We start from the raw sequence: 20,018 nt of genomic DNA on the forward strand, positions 1-20,018 counted from the left end.
GTACCCATGAGTGGGAGAATGGAGGTGGATCTAATTAAGGAGAACTAGGAAAGAATATCATGGAAACCTGGGAAAGAGACATTATCCATAAAGAAGATGTCATCAGCTGTGTCAAAAGTTGAAGGGAAGTTAAAAAAATTGAGAACTGAGAATGGTTATTGGATTTAGTAATAAGGACAGCATTAGTAACTTTGGAAAAGGCAGTTTCAGGTGAGTGATGAGGTTGGAATCCAGATTGCAAGGGGTTGAATAGGGAGTAGTAGGTGATGATCAGATATACTGAATACATGATGGCTTTTTTCTAAGAGTCTGGCTGGGAAGAGACAAAGAGATATAAGAATATGACAAGGGAATGACAGATTCAACTGAAAGTTTTTTTAAGTAGTGAGATGGCATATTTGTAGGCAAAGGGACTGAACTTAAAACAATAGTTGAACATGTAAGCTCCTAGGGGAGACTGAAGAAGATAAAATTAAGGCACAAATAGAAGGTGGCAAGAAGAATCACTCTTTTAACCCTGAAACATCTCTTGATGCTGAAACAAAGGAGGAGAGAAATGAAGATGAAACCAAGGTAATCTGAGGTGTAGAATTAAGGTGTTCAAGTAGGTAAAGTATGAGGTGAGATCTTCTGCTAATAAAAGGAGAATAGTATTGGTAGTTTAAGGAGAGAAGAGATTTAGGATATTTTCTTAACAGACTGTGATATTTAGTAGTGGGGAAGGAGAAAACGATTGCCATATAACAGTAAGGGACCAGTTGAGATTAGATCCTTTTCTTTACCATGAAAGATCTGTGACTTCCTGGTCTGTATTCTTTACTGAACCTGGTATCTGATTACACTTATCCTTTCCTCTGACATGTCCTGGTCCACAATTATATTGCATGACTCATTGTTGGTGTCCTGACAATCTCATAACTGACCTAGGCTATTTTCTGTTTTGACATTCTCTAGAACAGAAATGAAGATTCTTTTTTTTTTAATTCCTTATACTATGTGTGAGTATAAAGTCCCTGTTTCATAGAACTAACCCTATTTATAGGAATTGATACCATAAAAGACTGTGTCCCCAAAACATTCTGTTTGATGACATCAATGTAACCAAAGAAGCATCATCAGCCAATATTTAGAAATGAAACCAAAGAATAGGGTAATATATAACTATAGAATCTAATTTGAAAAAACAAGCATACTCAAATTCCCCCTCTTCATAAAATAAGTTATTTGGGCCAGATAAAGGAACATGCTGTCTGCTTACGCATCTGTTCTCTGTTTCTTTTCATCTGCTATGGCTAGATTTCTGCAATTCTTTACAAAAATGTGGAGCCCGCCGGTTTTGTAGCAGTAGCTGATGTTCAGAAGGATTTCGCCGCTGACCTTCACGTTGCCATAGTCCCCCGTTTCACTATAAACACTCATCATGCTGTTAAGGCTGGTCTGGAATAAACAAGATAAAAAGAAAACTCCAGTGGTGCTCTAATGATCTCTTGGCAGAAACAAGTTGTTGTTTTTTTTCTCTTTAATTCAATTACAATCTCTCTTCATTTCAGTGTACAGACCAGCCCACCATAATAGGAAAAAAAAGTAGAAACAGGCGCTTGTTTTGCCTATGTTACTTCATATCAGAGAAGAAAAAAACATTGAGTCCCATTAAGGTGAGGCAATAAACTTAATCACTATGGGAAGAATAATTCACTTTTGGATTTAGGAGTTGGGTGTGGAATACCTTTCAACTTTTCTACCAACACTCATATTCTTCTGACAATCAAAAAAAATAAGGCACATCCCCAAGTGAATATCCTTTCTTCTCATGATTAGTCTCAACATCAGGCAACTATATACTGTCATTTGTCTTCATATGGGAGGCTAGAAAAATCCAAAAAGATGGTCTGGGCATCTTTATGTATGCTCTGTAGTCTTTACCCATCCATAAAGATCAAACACTAAACTACAGCCTTTAGAGAGGCAGATGCAGAAAACAGCTAGAAAATAGAACAATTGCAAATGAATTTTTCTTTTCTCAACAACCATATGACCAATGGTTTCTAAAACTTTTTTCAGTCCACATGTCATTTCAGAAGGATGAAAGAAAATGTGGACCACTTACCCTTATTCACTCTGAAAATGTAAAAATAATAATGACCCTTCCCCCAATAATCTTTCTTTGTACCCCTATTCTACCAAAATTTATATGATGTATAACATGGGTTTTGCTGAGATATTAATGAGACAAAGATTGGACTTTACTAAACAGTTAAATGGAAAATAAGTAAATAAATAAAATTAAAAGTTTAGTTCATTCCATAGTACAACAAAAATGCTATTATGTTATAATTATGATAGTGTAAGAGACCAACCTAGAAATCATTTGAATCTAGATGATTAGTGTAGAGAATACTGGACTTGGGATTGAGAAAAACTTGTTTGAATCTTCCTTTAGATTCTTACTCACTGTCTTACCATAGGCAAGTCACTCATCATCTCCTTTTAGCTGTAGTTTCCTCATCCATCACAATAATGATAATAATGGCACTAATAAAGGTTGTTGAGAGGATCAAAGTACATATATACATATGTACTTTGTATATATATATATATATATATATATATATATATATATATATATATACACACTTAATACACATTGCTTTATGAATTATATTGGGAATAGAAAAGTCAGAGCAAAAGGAAAAAACCCTGGGAGAGGAAAAAAACAGAAAAAAAGAAGTGAACATAGAATGTGTTGATTTACATTCAGTCTCCATAGTTCTTTTTCTGGATGCAGATGGCATTTTCTGTCTAAAGTCTTTTGGGATTGGTATTGCTTTGGACAAATGATATATATATATTTTTTAATTTTGAAAATGCTATGAAAATCTTAGATATTTATTATCAAAGGATTTTGGTAGACTGCCAAATCCTATTCTGAGGGCTGCTGCTGCCCTAAAAGGTAAAATTTAACATTCCTCAGAATTAGTTTCATCTTTCCATTGTCACAAATGCTTGTAAAAGGAATACTTCACCTGTTAGGCAACAATAGATTGGTCAAGAAAGACTCAGGTATGGCAAAGAAAGCTTGCATTCTCTTTGCAATAGCTTTGAGATGCTTAGAAGGGCAGGCTTTATTCAAAGGATTTTGGAATTTTATAATCATTTAGGTAATATATCGCAATCGGGGTAAAAGAAGAAGACTCCATGACTGTAGGATCAGGGATTAAGAGTTAGAAAGGATCACAGGGGTCATCTTATCTAACTTAAAATATGAAGAAAATAGAGTCAAGTGAAGTTTACGGGGTTGTACAGAGTTCTATATCTGCTTAGGAGCAGTTCTGAATAGCAGAACCCAGAACTCCTAATCTCTAGAGTTCCTTCTATTATGTTACTCTGTCTTTTGGAGTTAGACCACATAGGAACACAGAATTCTGAGCTGAAAACAATTTCAAAAGGTCATCTAGTCTAACAAATGCTTGAAGCAAGAATCTCTTCCAAAGTCTCATAGGTAGTATGCAGTTTCCATTTGAAACACTACAGAAATGGTATATTACTTTCATTCCACTCCAGTGTTAGAAACCTCAAATTGTTAGCAAGTCATATCAATCCTACTCATTTGTAAACAGAGTCCTATCAATTCTGAAGGACTCCAAGGAAATAATTGAATTTTGGAGACCATGACAAGCTCAGCCTATATGATGGTGTGACAACATTCTCCTCTCAATAAGGCCAAACACACAATACTAAATATGTTCTGATATTTATTAATTTAAAAGTAACTCTGACTCTTTTGTCTCTTGCATGGTACATGAGTGTTTAGTTATCCTGAAGTAAATTCTCCTTGAACATATGATGATCACTTTAAGATTGGCCTTTAGTTTAAAAAAAATCACCTTTAGCTAGTTTAGTTAACAAAAAGAAAAATGTTTAAAGAACTGCTTACCAATCCTGTGTTCCTCACCATCACTACTCCCAAATTATCCTATAAGTGTATTAGAAATGTTTTTGAGAAAGAAGAAAGAAATAAAAAAAGCTAGAAGACTCACAGTATCAGAATCCACATCAGGAACATTTAAGTAGGTCCATTTCTTATCAGAGTCTGTTTGAGAATTCTTTCAAAGGTTTGCACAAAGTCAGGAGAAAGAGACATTAGAACAATGAAGAAATAGAACAGTAAAAGAAAACCTTGAGGAAACACAAGCTGGAAACCCTTAGTGAGCAATTACTGGACTATGACTTTCTTCATAGGAAAATTAATTGGTATTGGCTTCTTGTTAATTTCTGTACCATGTTGAGGGGGAGAATTTTCATTATTCTTTGAAGGTTAATGTGTTTCTACCCAATAAAACTCTCCTAGAGAAAGTATTTGTATGCTGTTTCAAGCAAAGCAGGTATTAGAAAATAGGTAAACTATGAAATCACCAAACAGATAAATTGGGTGGGCTGATTATGTTACAAAAGGAATCAATATAATTCTTCCTTAAAATAGTAAAATCCCCCATTTCCATCCATTTCTGTAAAAAATATAACATAACCAAGAAATTTTCAAATGACTTATTAGGAAAAAGATTAAGGCACATCTATTTCCAAATACAGATCAATATTCCCCAAAAAGAGGCTATTTCAATATTCCAACTTCCTTATGATATAATTCTTCATCTTTATAAAGCCTAACAATATAAACACAACTAAGGTTGTGCTATTAATGATTAATAATGGGCAAATAGTTAAAGCAAATAAATATTTTAATAACTTTCTTCTTACAAGAATAACTAATTAAAACAATCTTATGGCTCTTATAGATAATGCACCCATCACTGAAATATAATGAGATGGGATCATAGATACAAATATTACAACTGAAAAATATTTGCTAATTGAATAATGAATGATCTTTCCAAGTCAGCCACAGCACTACACAAATAGTTATTCTTCTATTATTAATGACATATGGGAAGAAATGACTATCTTATTCTAGAATCATTCACATAATTTAGTAAAATATTCTCATTCCAAATTAATTTAGGCAAAGTATACTCAAGACATATTCTGATGCTAATTTAACTTATGCTGGCTTGATCAAAAAGTGTAATGACTAGCACTTACATGTAGTTTCACTTTTCAAAGCATTATCTATTATCTTATTTTCATTCATGTATCAGCTTGAAAAGACAGGATGAGCTCTATTTAGCTCAACTTAAAAAGTATGAAGTAAGCCCTTATTTTGTACTGTTCTTACATAGACAAAAAAATGAAAAAGATACTATCCTAAAGGAGCTTATATTATGTTTGAAGAGAATAACTTGCATCAAGAAAGATAAATAGAAAATACACTTAAGTAGAAAGTGATATTATTGGATAAACACTGACAACTGGGGGAATCAGAAGATGCTTCAGGGCGGAAATGCAACATGAATTGAACCTTGAAGGGAGTTGGGAAATTCTGCGAGGTAGTGGTGAGGAAAGAAAGAATTATAAGTCTCTAAAGATAATTTGTGGCAAGACTGGAGTTGGCAAATGCATTGTTAAATGAGAGGAATAGCAAGAAAATCAGTAGCCCAGAATGCAGAGTTCATGATGGGGAGTCAGACTGTTAAGGGCTTTGTATGCTAGAGAGAGGAATTTATCTTAGGTAAAAGTAAGGGAGTGATGTGGACATACCTATGCTCCTCAGTTTTTTAGTTGCTTGAGGGATGCATTAGAGAGAGATTAGAAGTAGAGAGACTTTTTCTTCAACTGGATGACTACCAAGTCATCTACGAAGATGTGATCTTTACAGAAAATCATTCACAATGTTCCTCATTCCTGCTTCTCTTTGTGCCCTTAAGATATTTTCATCTAGAAAATTCTCAATACATAGATCATTCTTGTGTAGATTTTATAGAAGTGAGAAAATCGGCATATTGCAACAGTCCAGGTGAGAGACAATGAGTGCTTGAATTAGGGTAGTGATCACATGAGTTAAGAGAAGAGGATGGAACATTACAAAAAAAAATAATGAATTCAACAAAATTAAAAAATTGAAATTGACTTTATCCTAAAATGAAATGAGAAGCATGTCAGAAATATCGAGCTGTATACAATAAGACCATGGAGTGCATAGATGAAAGGCTAAAATCAAGACAAAATTTTTTTTTAAAAAGATAAAGATGAGAAGATATTAAATGTAATTATAAGAATTTGAATACAATCTACCTAAAAAGCTATTAACCTAGAAAAATATGAAATGAATTAAAGTAGAGTTATCACTTTTTAAAAGAAATGTCTTGACTATAAAACAGCCATCCTTAGTCAATAAATACTTGCTCTCCTTGTCATGTGAAAAAGGCATTTAGCCATGGGCAATATTGGTTTAAAAAAGTTCTTACTTTAGGACCTTTGAACTTAATAGACAGATAGGTAATTATGTTTCAATATAATTGACTCCCTTCACAATTCTCATTATGCTATTTTGTGCATTTAAAAACATTCTGAGAAGAAGCCAAAGCCTTTACCAGACTGTCAAAGGAGTCTTTGACATAAGAAAGGTTAAGAATCTCTGATTTAGCATGCAATGTAGGTTTTAAAATATTATGGTTGGGAATAAGCAAGATTGTTCATATAACAGTAAAAGCAATGGAAGTGGGAAATGAATCTGTAGAATCTTTGGAGCAAGACCCAACTAACAGGGAAGATCCTTGAATCAGACTGAGGCTTCAGCAAGCTATTGCTGCAGATTTAGCATGAGGTAATGAAGAGGCCATAAGAAATTTTGCAGAGGTGAAAGCAACAGATCTTAGAAACAGATTGGATTGGAGGATGAGAGATAGGGAAGAGTTGAGGTTGACTTCTAGGTTACAATATGAGGGAGGATGGTGTTGTCTTTAATAGTAATAAGGAACTTAGGAAGGGAGAGTAATTGGAATGAAAAATAATGAGTTTTTCTTTGGATGAGAAATTAGGGCAGGATAGGAAGATGTGAGAATCATCTGCATAGAGATGGTAAGTAAACCTATGGGAACTAATTAGATCACCATGTGAAGGAGTAAAGTAGGAAGAGAGAAGAGGATCTAGGATAGAGTCCTTTGAAACAACTATGGTTTGGGGTAATGACCTAGGTGAAGATCCAGAAAAGGATACTGAAAAGGAATAGTCTGAGAAGCAGAAGAACAGGGAATAGTGGTATCATTAAACCCAGAGAGAAGAGAATATAAAAGAAAAGGGGGTGATCCACAATTTTGAAGATACAGGAAGAACAAGGAGAATGAAAATTTGAAAAAAGCCTTTGGATTTGGCAATTAGGAGATCGTTGGTAACTTTGGAAAGAGTAATTCCGGTGAAAATATGAGACTGGAATATAGATTGTAAGGGTTAAAATGAGCAAGAAGAAAGAAAATGGAGGTATCAACTCAGACAACTTTTTCAAAGGATTTGGCCCCAAAGTGCAGAAGAGGTATTTGACAAGAGTTAACAGGTATGGAAGGATCAAATAAGAGTTTTTGAGGATAAAAGAGAGATGGGCATATTTTTAGGTAATAGGGAAAGATTGAAAATAAATGATAGAGTGGGTATGACAGAGGGGACAATCTGTTGGAAATGAGTTGGAATGACTTTGCTTCTGCAGATAATGGGGTTAGTCTTGGTAAAGAGTAAGGCCACTTCATTATATGACACAGAGGTGAAGAAGAAATTAGAGGTAGAAGGCATCTAAGTGATAGCAAATTAGGAAGAGAAGAAAAGAGGGAGCTCAAAGTGACTGGCTTAGTTTTTTCCTGTAAAATAAGAGATACGGTTCTCTGCTGAGTGGGAAGAGGGGAAGGGATTAATGGCAGGTTTGAAGAGTGAAGATAAAGTTGGAAAGAATCCTTGTGAAGAGTAGGATGGGGAGTCAATAAAGGATGTACAGAAGGATTTTCTGGTGTCAGAGAGGACAGCCAAGTTGTATACCATAAATCTGCAGTAACCCTTTATCAGAAGACTTACATGATTTTCTCCACCTAGTTTCAGGAATACATATGTAGGAGTACAGGTGATGAATGGTGGGAGAGATCCAAGGCTGAGGCTTGGCCAGGCACAAAGGAGAATATAAAGTTGTAAAATCAGTACAAACAGACATATCATGTTAGCAATGACCAGGTGGAAGAAGCAGCATAAAGTATGGTCAGAAAAGGAGGAAAAGGGGAGCTAGATGGATAGAGCCCTAACACTAGAATCAGGAGGACCTGAGTTCAAATCTGTTCTCAGACACTAGCTAGGTGACTGTGTGGCAAGTTACTTAATCTTAATTGCTTCTCAATAGAAAAAGAAAGAAAAGAAAAGGAAGGAAGCAGATCATGTATTGAGAGTAAGGGATGATAAATTACTAAGTTAATTCATTTAATATCTAGAGTAGCATTCTTTAAGTTTGAAAAGACCTTTAGAAATATTGCCACACTTGATCCTTATGACCATTGTCCCCACTTTGTAGATGAGAAAACTGAGGTTGAGAAAGGTAAGATAACTTGGTAAGGATCACACAGCTTTTAAGTGTCTAAGTGGACTTAAAATCAAGTTTCCTAATTTGAGGACCAGCATTCTATCCACTATACCATCTAGTTGCCTAATATACTATGACATCTCTGCAATGCTAGAAGACCTGGAGGAAGGCCTTCAATATTTTAAGTAGATTCTCTATTTGTAGGAAAGCATGGAATGATAGGAATGATAGGAAATGAGAAAGTTGATGAATAGTTGTGGTCTCTTAAATCTTATTAATTGAGAGGATCACTTAATTTCTCAATCTCAATTATTTCACCTATAAAAATGTGCATTTTTTACAATGCCTATACCTCATGGATCTATTTTGAGGAAAGTCTCTGGTAAATCTAACGTGTCATCACCATCATCACTGTCATCATTAATGAAATCAACAATGCACTGAAGTTTAGGCATTTAAGTGATGCGTGGGATAGAGTGCTGGGCCTGAAGTCAGGAAAATTGGTTTTCTTGAATTCAAATTTGAGCTTAGATACGTACCAGCTGTTTGGGCATCACTTCACCCTGTTTGCATCAATAGTCTCATTTGCAAAATGAGCTAGAGAAGGAAATGGCAAATTATTCCAATATTTTTGCCAAGAAAACCCTAAAACTGTTCATGAAGATTCAGAAAGAACTGAAATGACAGAACAACAACAGGTAGCTTACACTTGATAATCCACTTGCTAAGCTGTTGACATTTGGAGATAATCGCGAGGTCAACAAATCATCAATATCTTCCTCTGTTTCATCCAAGAAGTCCTGATAAGAAAGAAGAGAGTCAATATCCAACAGTTTTGTCTATTTTCCTTTATATTTTATCTGTCCACTGATCCATTCACCCACCCATCCATTCACTTTTAAAAAATGCTTTGTTGTAAGAAAGGAAAATATCCAAGGGTGTTGCAGTCTTAGCAACTTTTCCATTTCTGTATTCTACTTAGAATGTTCCCAACAATGAAATAGTAGAAGTCAAGATGAGATTTTAATTAATCCTTAATTGCTAAACAGAGAACTAGCCTTACTTTTTTATATCTTTATATTTTTATAAATATTTGATGAACTGAAATATATGAAATAATTTATTCCGAATTCCCTTAATTCCAAAGAGTACATCCACAGATTTTAGCTACCAAAGGGTTTAAAATTCTCAAAGCACCATAAAACATAAATTAAATAGGAAAATAACTTGAAGACACAGATTCTATGTCCTCCATTCACTATCCTGTGATCCCATTTGGGAAGAAGTAGCTCTCAGACAAGAGAAGAATAATGAGAATTCCACATAGGAATGATTATTTAATTGTGCCTATTATCATTATTACTATAGATGACAAACTAAAACCAAGTAATTACTTACATCAACTTGCATGAACTGTCCTTCCTAATTTTCACCTCAAAACTAAGAGTACAATCTTCAATTATGCCGGTTCTCTATTCTTCCAGTTCTATCTGGAGGCTCTCCAGAATGTGCTATGGGTATCATAAAATTATTGAAGAGACAGCATTTTGCATTTTTATATCATCTTCCTTTATTAAACTTCATATTTTATTTTCCTCCAATTACATGTTAAAACAATTTTAACATTAGTTTTAAAGTTTTGCATTTCAACTTTTATCCCTCCCTGAGATAAATGATCTGATATAGATTATGCATGTGTAATCATATAAAACATTTCTATATTAGTCATTTTGTATAAGAAGACTCAATTTTTAAACAGGAAGGAAGTAAGCAAAGAAAAAAAAGGAATAAAAAAAGGAAGGAAGACAGTATGTTTCAGTCTATATTTGAACAACATCAATTCTTTCATCATGAATCTTTTAGGATTGTCTTAGACCATTGTATTACTGAAAATAGCTAAGCTTTTCATATTCTTCATCCTATAATAGTGGCCGTTACTATGTATGATGTTCTTGTTCTGCTCACTTCACTTTGCATCAACTCATGTAAATCTTTCCAAGTTTTTCTGAAATCATTCTGCTTGTCATTTCTTACAACACAATAATATTCCATTACAATCATATATCACAACTTCTTCAGACATACCTCAGTTGATGGGCCTTCCTTTGATTTCTAATTCTTAGCCACCACAAAAAAAAAGCTGCTATGAATTTCCCTCCTTCCTCACACTGCCACACATTTTTAAATCTCTCTTTTAAATTTCCTAGCAGGACCACCTTCTTTTCTAAGATTTATATGGAGTTTTGAATTGATTTTTTCTATTTTTCTCAGATATGAAAGAACATGTTCTCTGTCATTTTACAGATAGAAAAGTAAGATATATAGATGTGGCAAATGTAGCACAAAATCATTCAAGAAGTATTCTCTCTCGGGGCAAAGGATAGTCAAAAATTAGGAAGTCAAAGGAAGTGACTTGAGAATTGAATCAGAGATCAAATAACACAAAATAGGATCATAGATTTAAAGTCACAAGATGCCTTAGGGGTCATCTAGTCCAACCCCCTCATTAGATAAATGAGGAAATGGAAAGTGAGCTTCAAAGAGGGACAAGTTAATCTGAGCTAATCAATACAATTTCTTTCCACCCTCCAACCTAACCCTTTATCTTCTCTTGCTGTTCTCTCAGGTACTGACTCTACAATAAATGCAGTTAGCATAGACAGGAATGTTGCTACTCTTTTCCCCCAATTACATTTAAAATGATTTTTAAACATTTTAAATAGGTTTTGAATTACAAATTCTATTCTTTTCTTCTCTTTACTCTCAATTCTATATATTAAAAAAGATTAGAATTTTTTTTGAAAGTCCTGTAAGTACATCATTTTACCTAATGTGATTTAGTCCATTTCAAACATACCAAGTCCTTGTCTAAAGCGCCAGGCACAGATTTACTTCTTATGCTGACAGTATCTTCTATGTCTTCTGAAAATGACCCACTCAAATCTAATTCAGACCGACTCCTGTCTGTAGAAAAGATCAGGAAGGAAAGTGAATTATTTGAAAGTGAGACACATTGTCTCAAAAGATTTGAAGAAGGATCTATTCTCCTTCAGAATCATGAAATCAAAAGTCAAGTTAAATCATTTCATACTGCTTGTGTTAAAGTACTTCTGCTGCACAATTTCTGGAAATCACTTTGACCTGTCTCTATTAGAAATGTTCTCTTCGGGTCTCATTTTATACCATGGAGACACAAATGTCAGCTTTGAGCAATTCAGTAGGGATAACTATCATTCTATAGGCTCTTTCTTTAAAAACTTTTAATGGATCTCCAACTTTGGGGGAAAATGACTATATTCAACAATTATTGAATGATTGGAGGAAGTGAGAATTGCATACAGGCTTTTTGTAATGCCAATTTAGAAACTAGAGCCTGTGTGTTATAGGTTTGGATTCAGCAGGTATGGTTTCTACTTATTAGGAAATTCACTATGATGAATGTGGCTGGAATAATCTGGAGTTACTACTGGCTGTCTTATTGGATATTAGCAAAAGGATAATGAAGATTCAAGTCTCTTCCCACTTTGCCCAAGAGTCTGAGACTAGAAAGTATTTTATACATAATTTCTCTTTTTTCATCAAACTATTTCTAATTCCTGATTGTCTCATGTAAATTTCAAGTTATCATATGCAATCTGTAACATGTCAATTAATTAATTATACATAGAGAAATTAAATTGGAAGAGGGTAATGAGTGACTAGAAACACATAGAACTAAGTATATAGAGGCTTGAAATTTAGCAAAAAAAATAGGGTTTCATGCTGACTTTGGGGGAGTTCAATGCTATAATTATTAAAGATCCTTATGGGTCTTTCATAAAGAGCCTTATGGCTTTGGTCTCTTTTATTAGTGCATCCTATAAACTCTTAATTGGCAGAGTTAGCTAGAACATGTAACTTGAGACCATGTACTCCAAGGCTTTGGAGTCTTGAGTAAGGAAAGAACTGTGGCTGAAATTTTGAAAGGTATGGTCCAGAGGAAAGAACAAGTACTTCTGCTTTTCAGTTATTAATGCTGTTAGTTCTCAACATAATGTAGCTGAAGAATCCTTAAGATACAGTAACTAGTATCTGTAAAAGCTCATGGCTCTGTGAATAAAATAATGAGCCTCCAGTCAGGAAGATCTGAGCTCAAATTCATCCTGGCACTTCTTAATTGTGTGACTTGCTTCCATGTGGGCAAACCACTTAACTTTTGATGGCCAATCGAAATGGATCCCCTAGAGAAAAAAATGGCAAGTCACCCCAGTGTCTTTGCCAAGAAAATCCTCAAAATGGCATCATGAAGGGTCAGGTATGACTAAAATAACTGAATAACAAAAAAAAAAAAAAAAAAAAAAAAAAACCCTAGGGCAATTTGATTAATTAAAATGTTGAGAAGTTATATTAATGAAGTAAATTTTATGGATTCGATTCTTTTATGGGATGAGTCATTTTGGGATGCTTACTGTCCACTATGATAATCACAAACATAGCCCTCCAGGTAGGCAATGAAAATTGGAAAAACAAACTTAAAAAAAGCTTTTGACTCTTTGACTGAGCAGGACAACATAAGTATAAAAGTTACCACTAGATTCAGGAAAATAACTCAATCTATATGTAACCTCTGCTTTTTCTGTCCTCCACAAGCACTTTATGCTTTTGTCATTACACTTTTACTTTTGGTCTGATAGTATAATTATGTGTCCAGTTCTTATAACTCCTATTAGATTATCAAAGGGAGGACTGAAACCAGATCTTCCTTACTTCCAGATTAGTATTTAATTATTCTGTCCCAATGTTTCTTTTCTTAATTGTAGTAATACATATTTACATAGAGAGTAATAATTTATAGAGCTTTAAGTATATTCATTTTATAGATAAGGAAACTTATTTGCCCCAAATCAGAAAATGAACTGGGACTAACATCCTGGTCTTTTTAATTTTAAGTTCACAACTAATCCTGCCTTACAGAGAGCAGGAATCATGTCTTGTTTTTAATCAAATTACCCTTCAGATCTTGAGCACAGAAGATATTTGATAAACTCTTAATTAATCTTCCCTTTCCCCAACTACTGCTGAGAAGGAAAAAGAATAGCAGCAGACTTCAGGTGAATTTTTAAAAACAAGAGAGACCATTGTAATCTCAAACAATAGATAATTTTAACAAAGAAGGTGACAACAATGTCACAACAAACCAAAACTTTTTGGATATAGCCCAAACAGTCTTTAAGGGGAAAAAATTTAAACACTTTCATTAATGAGGAGAAAAGGAGTAGATTAGTGATTTGGATGTGTAACAAAAATAAAATAGGAAACCAACAATTAAAAAAAAAAACAACCTCAAATAAATATAGAAATAGACATTCTAGAGATAAAAAAGAAATAAAATAGAAAAAAAATTGTTCAATTGACAAATAAAACATGGAGATTTTTAAAAAAATATGAATAAAGTAGACAAACTATTAGCTATCAGATAAAAAAGAGAACAACATCAAATTGCCAACAAAAATAAAAAAATACTTAACAATAAATTAAAAGGAAATTAGAAATTATTTCGATTTTATTCTAGCAAAAAAGTCACTTAAATGAAATAGATGTATGTTTACAAAAATGTTAAAATATCTATATCATCAGAAGAAATAAATTCAACTAACTCAATCTGAGAAAATGAAAATGTTCAGCCATAAATGAACACACAAAAGTGTGTGGGGAGAACCAAACCAAGGGCCAGATGCAGTTACAAAAGAATTCAATTAAACATGCTAGTAACAATTACCCCAAATTTCATATAAACAGGGAAAGAAATAATTTTAAAAGATGGTTTCTTATATTCTCACATTTATTTATGTAATGACCTTTTATATCTGGGCTGTATATCTGTTTAGAAGTAATTACAGAATCATGGTTAAGTTATTGAACTAAGCCCAATAATTATTTCTCCTCCTCCTCCTCCTCCTCCTCCTCCTCCTTCTCCTTCACCTTCTCCTCCTCCTTTCTTCATTATCTTAGTCTTTGTATTCTTTGCTGTTTTTGAAAATGAGTCCTTAAACTACTAGGTAGTGACTATGGCTTTAGAAAAAAAAATCTATTATATTTAGATAGTTCTGCATCTTATGTGTCTAATGTTCTGTTAATCAACTTTTCTATCAATACCAAATGATTTCTAATTATTATTGCTTTGCAGTATAGATACTTTCTCATTCCCCCCCATTATGTCCGTTTATCTTCTTAGCCTTTTTTTCTTCTAGATAAATTTTGTAATAATTTTCTCTCGTTCTATGAAGTCAATCTTTGATAGTTTGATTGGACCTGTTGGTGGAGAGGAAATGGATTGAGGTACAGAATAAAATGTTTTCAGATATGGCCAATAAAACAAAAATTTGTTTTGCTTGATTTTATTTATTGATTACAAAGCAAAACTTTTATTTGTTTGAAGGAAGAGGGAGGAGTTAATATTGCCTCTGGCCATCCTTCTTTTAGAGAGCATCAATGAAATATTTAAAAATAAAATGGCTAAAGTAGAAGAAAGATCAGATGGAGTTGCAAGCAAGTAGGTAATATGCTACTACCATGTTAAAACCAAAATTTATGAAAAAGATTCTTTTTTTACACACAATATTCTTTCTCTTCTCTGAAAATGAAAATATTTATGTTTGTTGATGAATTATGATTTCACGATAATTCAATAGTCAATTGTACATTGTCTATTATTGTTCAGTCATTTCAGTCTAGTCTAATTCTTCATAACCTCATTTGGGATTTTCTTGGTTAAGACACTGGAACAATTGTCTGTTTCTTTCTCCAGCTCATTTTACAGATGAAGAAACTGAGGCCAATAGAATCACACACTAAATGTCTAAGTCTGGATTTGAACTCAGATCTGCTTGACCTTAGGGTACTCTATCTACTGCACCACAAAACTACCCTTCACTGTCTGTTCACCTTATCAAATGAATGCTACATGAACATTGGCAGGTACTTACCTGAAGAGAGAGAGACCCTAGAGACAGCTATAGAAGGAGTTCCTGAAGCCCTCCTCTGATGTCTTTTTGTTAAATTTTCAGAGACACTTTCACTGGCAGTCACGATCATGGCATTTTCTAAACCATGATCCTATCAAGGACATAAAAAAGGAATATTAAAAATAAGTTATAAGTATATTTTGCTTTAAATCATAATGAAGTTCTTTAGAGAGGATTAAGCTGACCAGGTTGATACTTTGTACAAGATTTAGCTCTCATGTTTTATTATATCTATCCCTAGCACCTTTTTATTACCTTCAAGGTCAAATACAAAATCTCTGTTTGGAACTCAAAATCCTTTAAAGCCCATCTCCCTCTTCTCAACTTTTATACCTTCTCTTCCTCCCTGTTCATGTATATGTATAATATTAGCCTCCTTGTTCCTTAAAGAAAACATTCCATCTCTAGACTCTGAGCATTTTCTGTGACTGTCCCTCATCTCTGCAATATTCTCCTTTTTATCTCTGCCTACTGGCTTCCCTGGCTACCTTCTTACAATTTATCTTCTACAGGAAGGCTTTTCCCCACCCCTTAATGCTAGTGCCTTTCCTTATGATGATTATCTTCCATTTATTCTCTCCATAGATTGTTATTATCATGTACCAACCCACTATCATTTTGTTTGCATGTTATCTCATTCTGCCACCCTCCTCATTAGACTGTGAAGTCTTTGAGGGCTGGAAGTTATCTTTTATCTTTCTTTGAATCATTAACTCTTAGCACAGTGCCTAGCACACTAACACTGACCTGGGAAAAATTAAAATCTAATAATCTCTCCAAATTCCCCTTTCCCACTTCCAAAAAGTAAAGAGGATTTTAGTTTCTAAGATTTAGTTCCTAAGTATTCTCAACTCTAGGTTATCTGCATTAACACCAGTGCAAGAGCAAGTGGAATATAATTTTGTTTGGTTTTGAAATGCAGAGAAATATCCTTCCCATCTGCTCTCAATTATATTCTGAGCCTGATCCCAAAGTCTCTGCTGCTTTCATCCTTTGTGTCAAAGAGCAGAAGACTCATATGGAAATGAAGAGGTAATGATAAGGAGTAAGTCATAGGAAATACACAAGGAGTAACCCCACCTTCATGGAGATTAAGGGGAAAAAAAAGGAAAACCAAAACTTGATTACATGTACAGTTATACACAGAATAGTTACAGTGCAGCAGCATAGCTTGCTGGATGTATAGTTATGATGGCTCCCACTCACTCTGCTGCTAGTTGAACTTATGCTGCGGCTACTTAGGGCTGGTGACCTCTGTGTCCGGGGAATGGTGCCATTGCCCTGGTTACCTTTCAGGCTCACAGGATTAATCTCCTGTTCATTGATGTCTGGTGAGACATTTCCTCTGAATAAAAAAAAAATAGCAAAGAAAAGTCCATCTTTAATATAGAGGAGGAACAAGAATGACTAAGAAGTGACAACAAAATGACTGGTACAATAACATTCAAAAATTACCCTGATGTAGATTTGATAGAGCTGACCCCACACTAAAGACTCATAAGCCACTGTTATGTCAACAGCTTTGTTCAAAATCTTTTAATAGCTCCCTATTTTCTATTTCCAACAACTTTAAATTTCTGTTTAAATGGGCTCAAGTTCCTCCAAATGAATCTCCCATTATTGTAGAGGCAGCTGATGGCCAAACAAAGAAGCTGAGATTAAAAAAAATAAGGAGGTATATTGAGAGGATACTTTTAAAAGATTTGTCTGGAACATAGGTTTAGAAATAAAGATCACAGTTGGATAAAAGACATTGGTGCCTTTGTGCATGAGATGTAATTTTAAAACACTGAGCAACTGTCAGAACCAATAAGGTTAGCTATCTGAAAATTCCAAATGAAACAGAAGTTGCTAGTGTTGTCCTCCATTTTATAAATTAATTTATCTTTGCTATAAATTTTGATGAACTGTCTATGTGCATGTTTTCTACCCAGTAAGAATGTAAGCAATTCAAGGGCAGGGACTGTTTCATTTTTGTCTTTGTATTCTAAACATCTAGTATAGTGCCTCATACGTAGTAGATGCTTAATAAATGTTGAATTAAACCAAAGGGCACCCAAGATTCCTTGAAAAGTCTGATGACAGCTAATTCTGTTCAATGATTCTAAAATTATTAATATCAAGATAACCATGTATTTGAAATGAACCAGGATTTCCCTTTAGATAACAAAATTTTCCAAATGCCCTTGTTTGTCCACAATTCTACAGGGATCAATAGATCCGTGATCACTACAAAGAGATCAATCTACTAATTTACTCAAAGAAACACACACACAATGTGTAGGCCATGATACATAATTGGAATTAATTTAGTTCTAGGGTTTGTAATCTGGGATCCATGGATCCCTAAAACAGCCATGGACAGATTGCATTGGATCCATGAAACTGGGTAGGAAAAAAAATTACATCTTTATTCCAACATAATTGGATTCTTTTTTTACTAACATTTTTGATTTCAAACATGTAAAAACATAATTGTAAGAAGGAATCCATGGTTCTTACCATATTGCTAAAGGAGTCCATGAAACATAAAATAGATTAAGAAGTTTTGTCTCAAAGAGATACTTTAAACAGACAGTGAATTGGAGCCAGAATTGAATACAAGGGAATGGGAAAGCAAAACATCCTTATGACCTCCAAGCTTTTCTCTAACACAGAAATCCAATACTTTAGCTCTATTTTCACAGAATTTAAGAACTAAAAAGTACTTCAGTGGCGATTTGTGATTATTACCACTAATAACAACAATAATAAAATGCATAATTAAATTATATCATGTTTTTGTTTTCACTTGACTTTTATTTCATTTAAACTGGCCAAAAGAGGGCAGAATGCACACATGTAAAGAGTTTGATGTAGGGTTACATTCAATTCAGCAGGGATATAGATAGAAATAGGAGGACTATTAGAGGGAAAAACCAGTTCAGGGAGGGATTAGTCATAAGTAAAGCAAACTCTAAACTTGATGAGGTGATAGTGAAGATTAAAAGGAAAATAAAATGCAACAACTTGAAATAAACAGGGTACAAGGAGTATAGAGAAGAGAATGTACAAAAGAATAGCATGTCTATTACAATTATTATCAAATATTATGGTAAATATTACATATATATTTTGCCATCAGTTTTCTGTGACCATAGATACATATATATATATATATATATGTATATATATATATATATATATTATGCATACATAATAAATTTAAGCCTATTTATTTTATATATAATATTTAAGAGTAAAGTAGATTTTATATCTTTATCATCATAATTTTAATTTAAAATTGTCATTAATGCATATAAATTATATACATATAATATGCACATAAAATTAAAAAATTAAAATGATTATGTATTATAAATATTATAAGTTACTGTGACAAACAGTAATAAAACGTGACTGAATTATGTTACAGTGTTATACATATATCTACATATATGTGTATATGTATATACATACACACATGTAAAAGTATTCATGGTTCTAGAAAACATGATTAACTTGGTATGAGCTGGATTTGAAGAAGCCATTGTAGTGATTCTATATGGGTGCAAATTGTGGAATATAATATGTGTTTCCTCTCTTTTTCAAAAGAGAGTCAGCTTATTGCTATTGTCAGTAGTAGAAGTATGTCATATACTCTTTTTAAAAAATATTATGTTTTTTGGAAGAATAGCAAGTGCTCATGGGTAAGCCAAACTAAAATAATAAAAATGACAATCTTATCTAAATTAATCTATTTACTCAGTGCCATACCAATAAAACTGTCAAAATATTACTTTATAGAGCTAGAAAAGATAATAGCAACATTCATTTGGGAGAACAAAAGGTCAAGAATTTTAAGGGAATTAATGGGGGAAAATGCCAACGAAGATAGCCTAGCTGTATGAGACCTGAAAATATATTATAAAATAGTGGTCATCAAAACCATTTGGTACTGGCTAAGAAATAGAGTAGTCAATCAGTGGAGTAGGTTAGGTTTACAAGAGACAATCATAAATGACTATAATAATCTAGTGTTTGATAAACCCAAAGACTTCAGCTTCTGGAAGAACTTAAATAGTATGGCAGAACCTAGACCTAGTTATAATAGTCTCCTCTCGTTTTAAACTGACCTCATCACTTGCTACTAAGGTAAGATCAAAATAGGTTCATGATTTAGACAAAGAGTTATATTGTAAGCAAATTAGGAGAACAAGAGATGGTCTGTCTCTCAGATCTGTAGAGAAGGAAGGAACTTATAACCAGAGAAGAACTAGAGAAAATTATGAAATGCACAAGGGATAATTTTGATTAGATTAAATTTAAAAAGATTTAGTACAAACAGAGCCAATGCAGAGATTAAAAGGGAAGCAGAAAACTGGGAAAATATTTTACATCTAAGGTTCCTGATAAAAATCTCATTTCTAAAATATATGGAAAATTGACTCAAATTTATAAGAATACAAACCTTTCTCCAATTGATAAATAATCAAATGATATGAACAGACAATTTTCAGATGAAGAAATTAAAGCCATTTATAGTCATATGAAAAATACTCTAAATCACTATTGATTTAAAAAATGCA

At 33.4% G+C, this 20,018-nt stretch overlaps 1 protein-coding gene across 1 annotated transcript in view; it reads right to left on the reverse strand.

Annotated features, from left to right (window-relative positions):
* The window catches only part of SYTL5 (synaptotagmin like 5), a 133,149-nt gene that overhangs the window by 40,735 nt on the left and 72,396 nt on the right, over positions 1-20,018 (reverse strand). The window contains exons 6-11 of the mRNA XM_051985042.1: positions 16,657-16,795; positions 15,412-15,541; positions 11,304-11,410; positions 9,154-9,246; positions 4,038-4,103; positions 1,259-1,437 (exon numbers count right to left, since the gene is read on the reverse strand). Of these exons, the coding sequence (XP_051841002.1) occupies positions 1,259-1,437; positions 4,038-4,103; positions 9,154-9,246; positions 11,304-11,410; positions 15,412-15,541; positions 16,657-16,795 (714 nt within the window). The remainder of the gene's footprint in view (positions 1-1,258; positions 1,438-4,037; positions 4,104-9,153; positions 9,247-11,303; positions 11,411-15,411; positions 15,542-16,656; positions 16,796-20,018) is intronic.

Source organism: Antechinus flavipes, chromosome 3, assembly GCF_016432865.1.
Source record: "Antechinus flavipes isolate AdamAnt ecotype Samford, QLD, Australia chromosome 3, AdamAnt_v2, whole genome shotgun sequence".
NCBI lineage: Eukaryota > Metazoa > Chordata > Mammalia > Dasyuromorphia > Dasyuridae > Antechinus > Antechinus flavipes.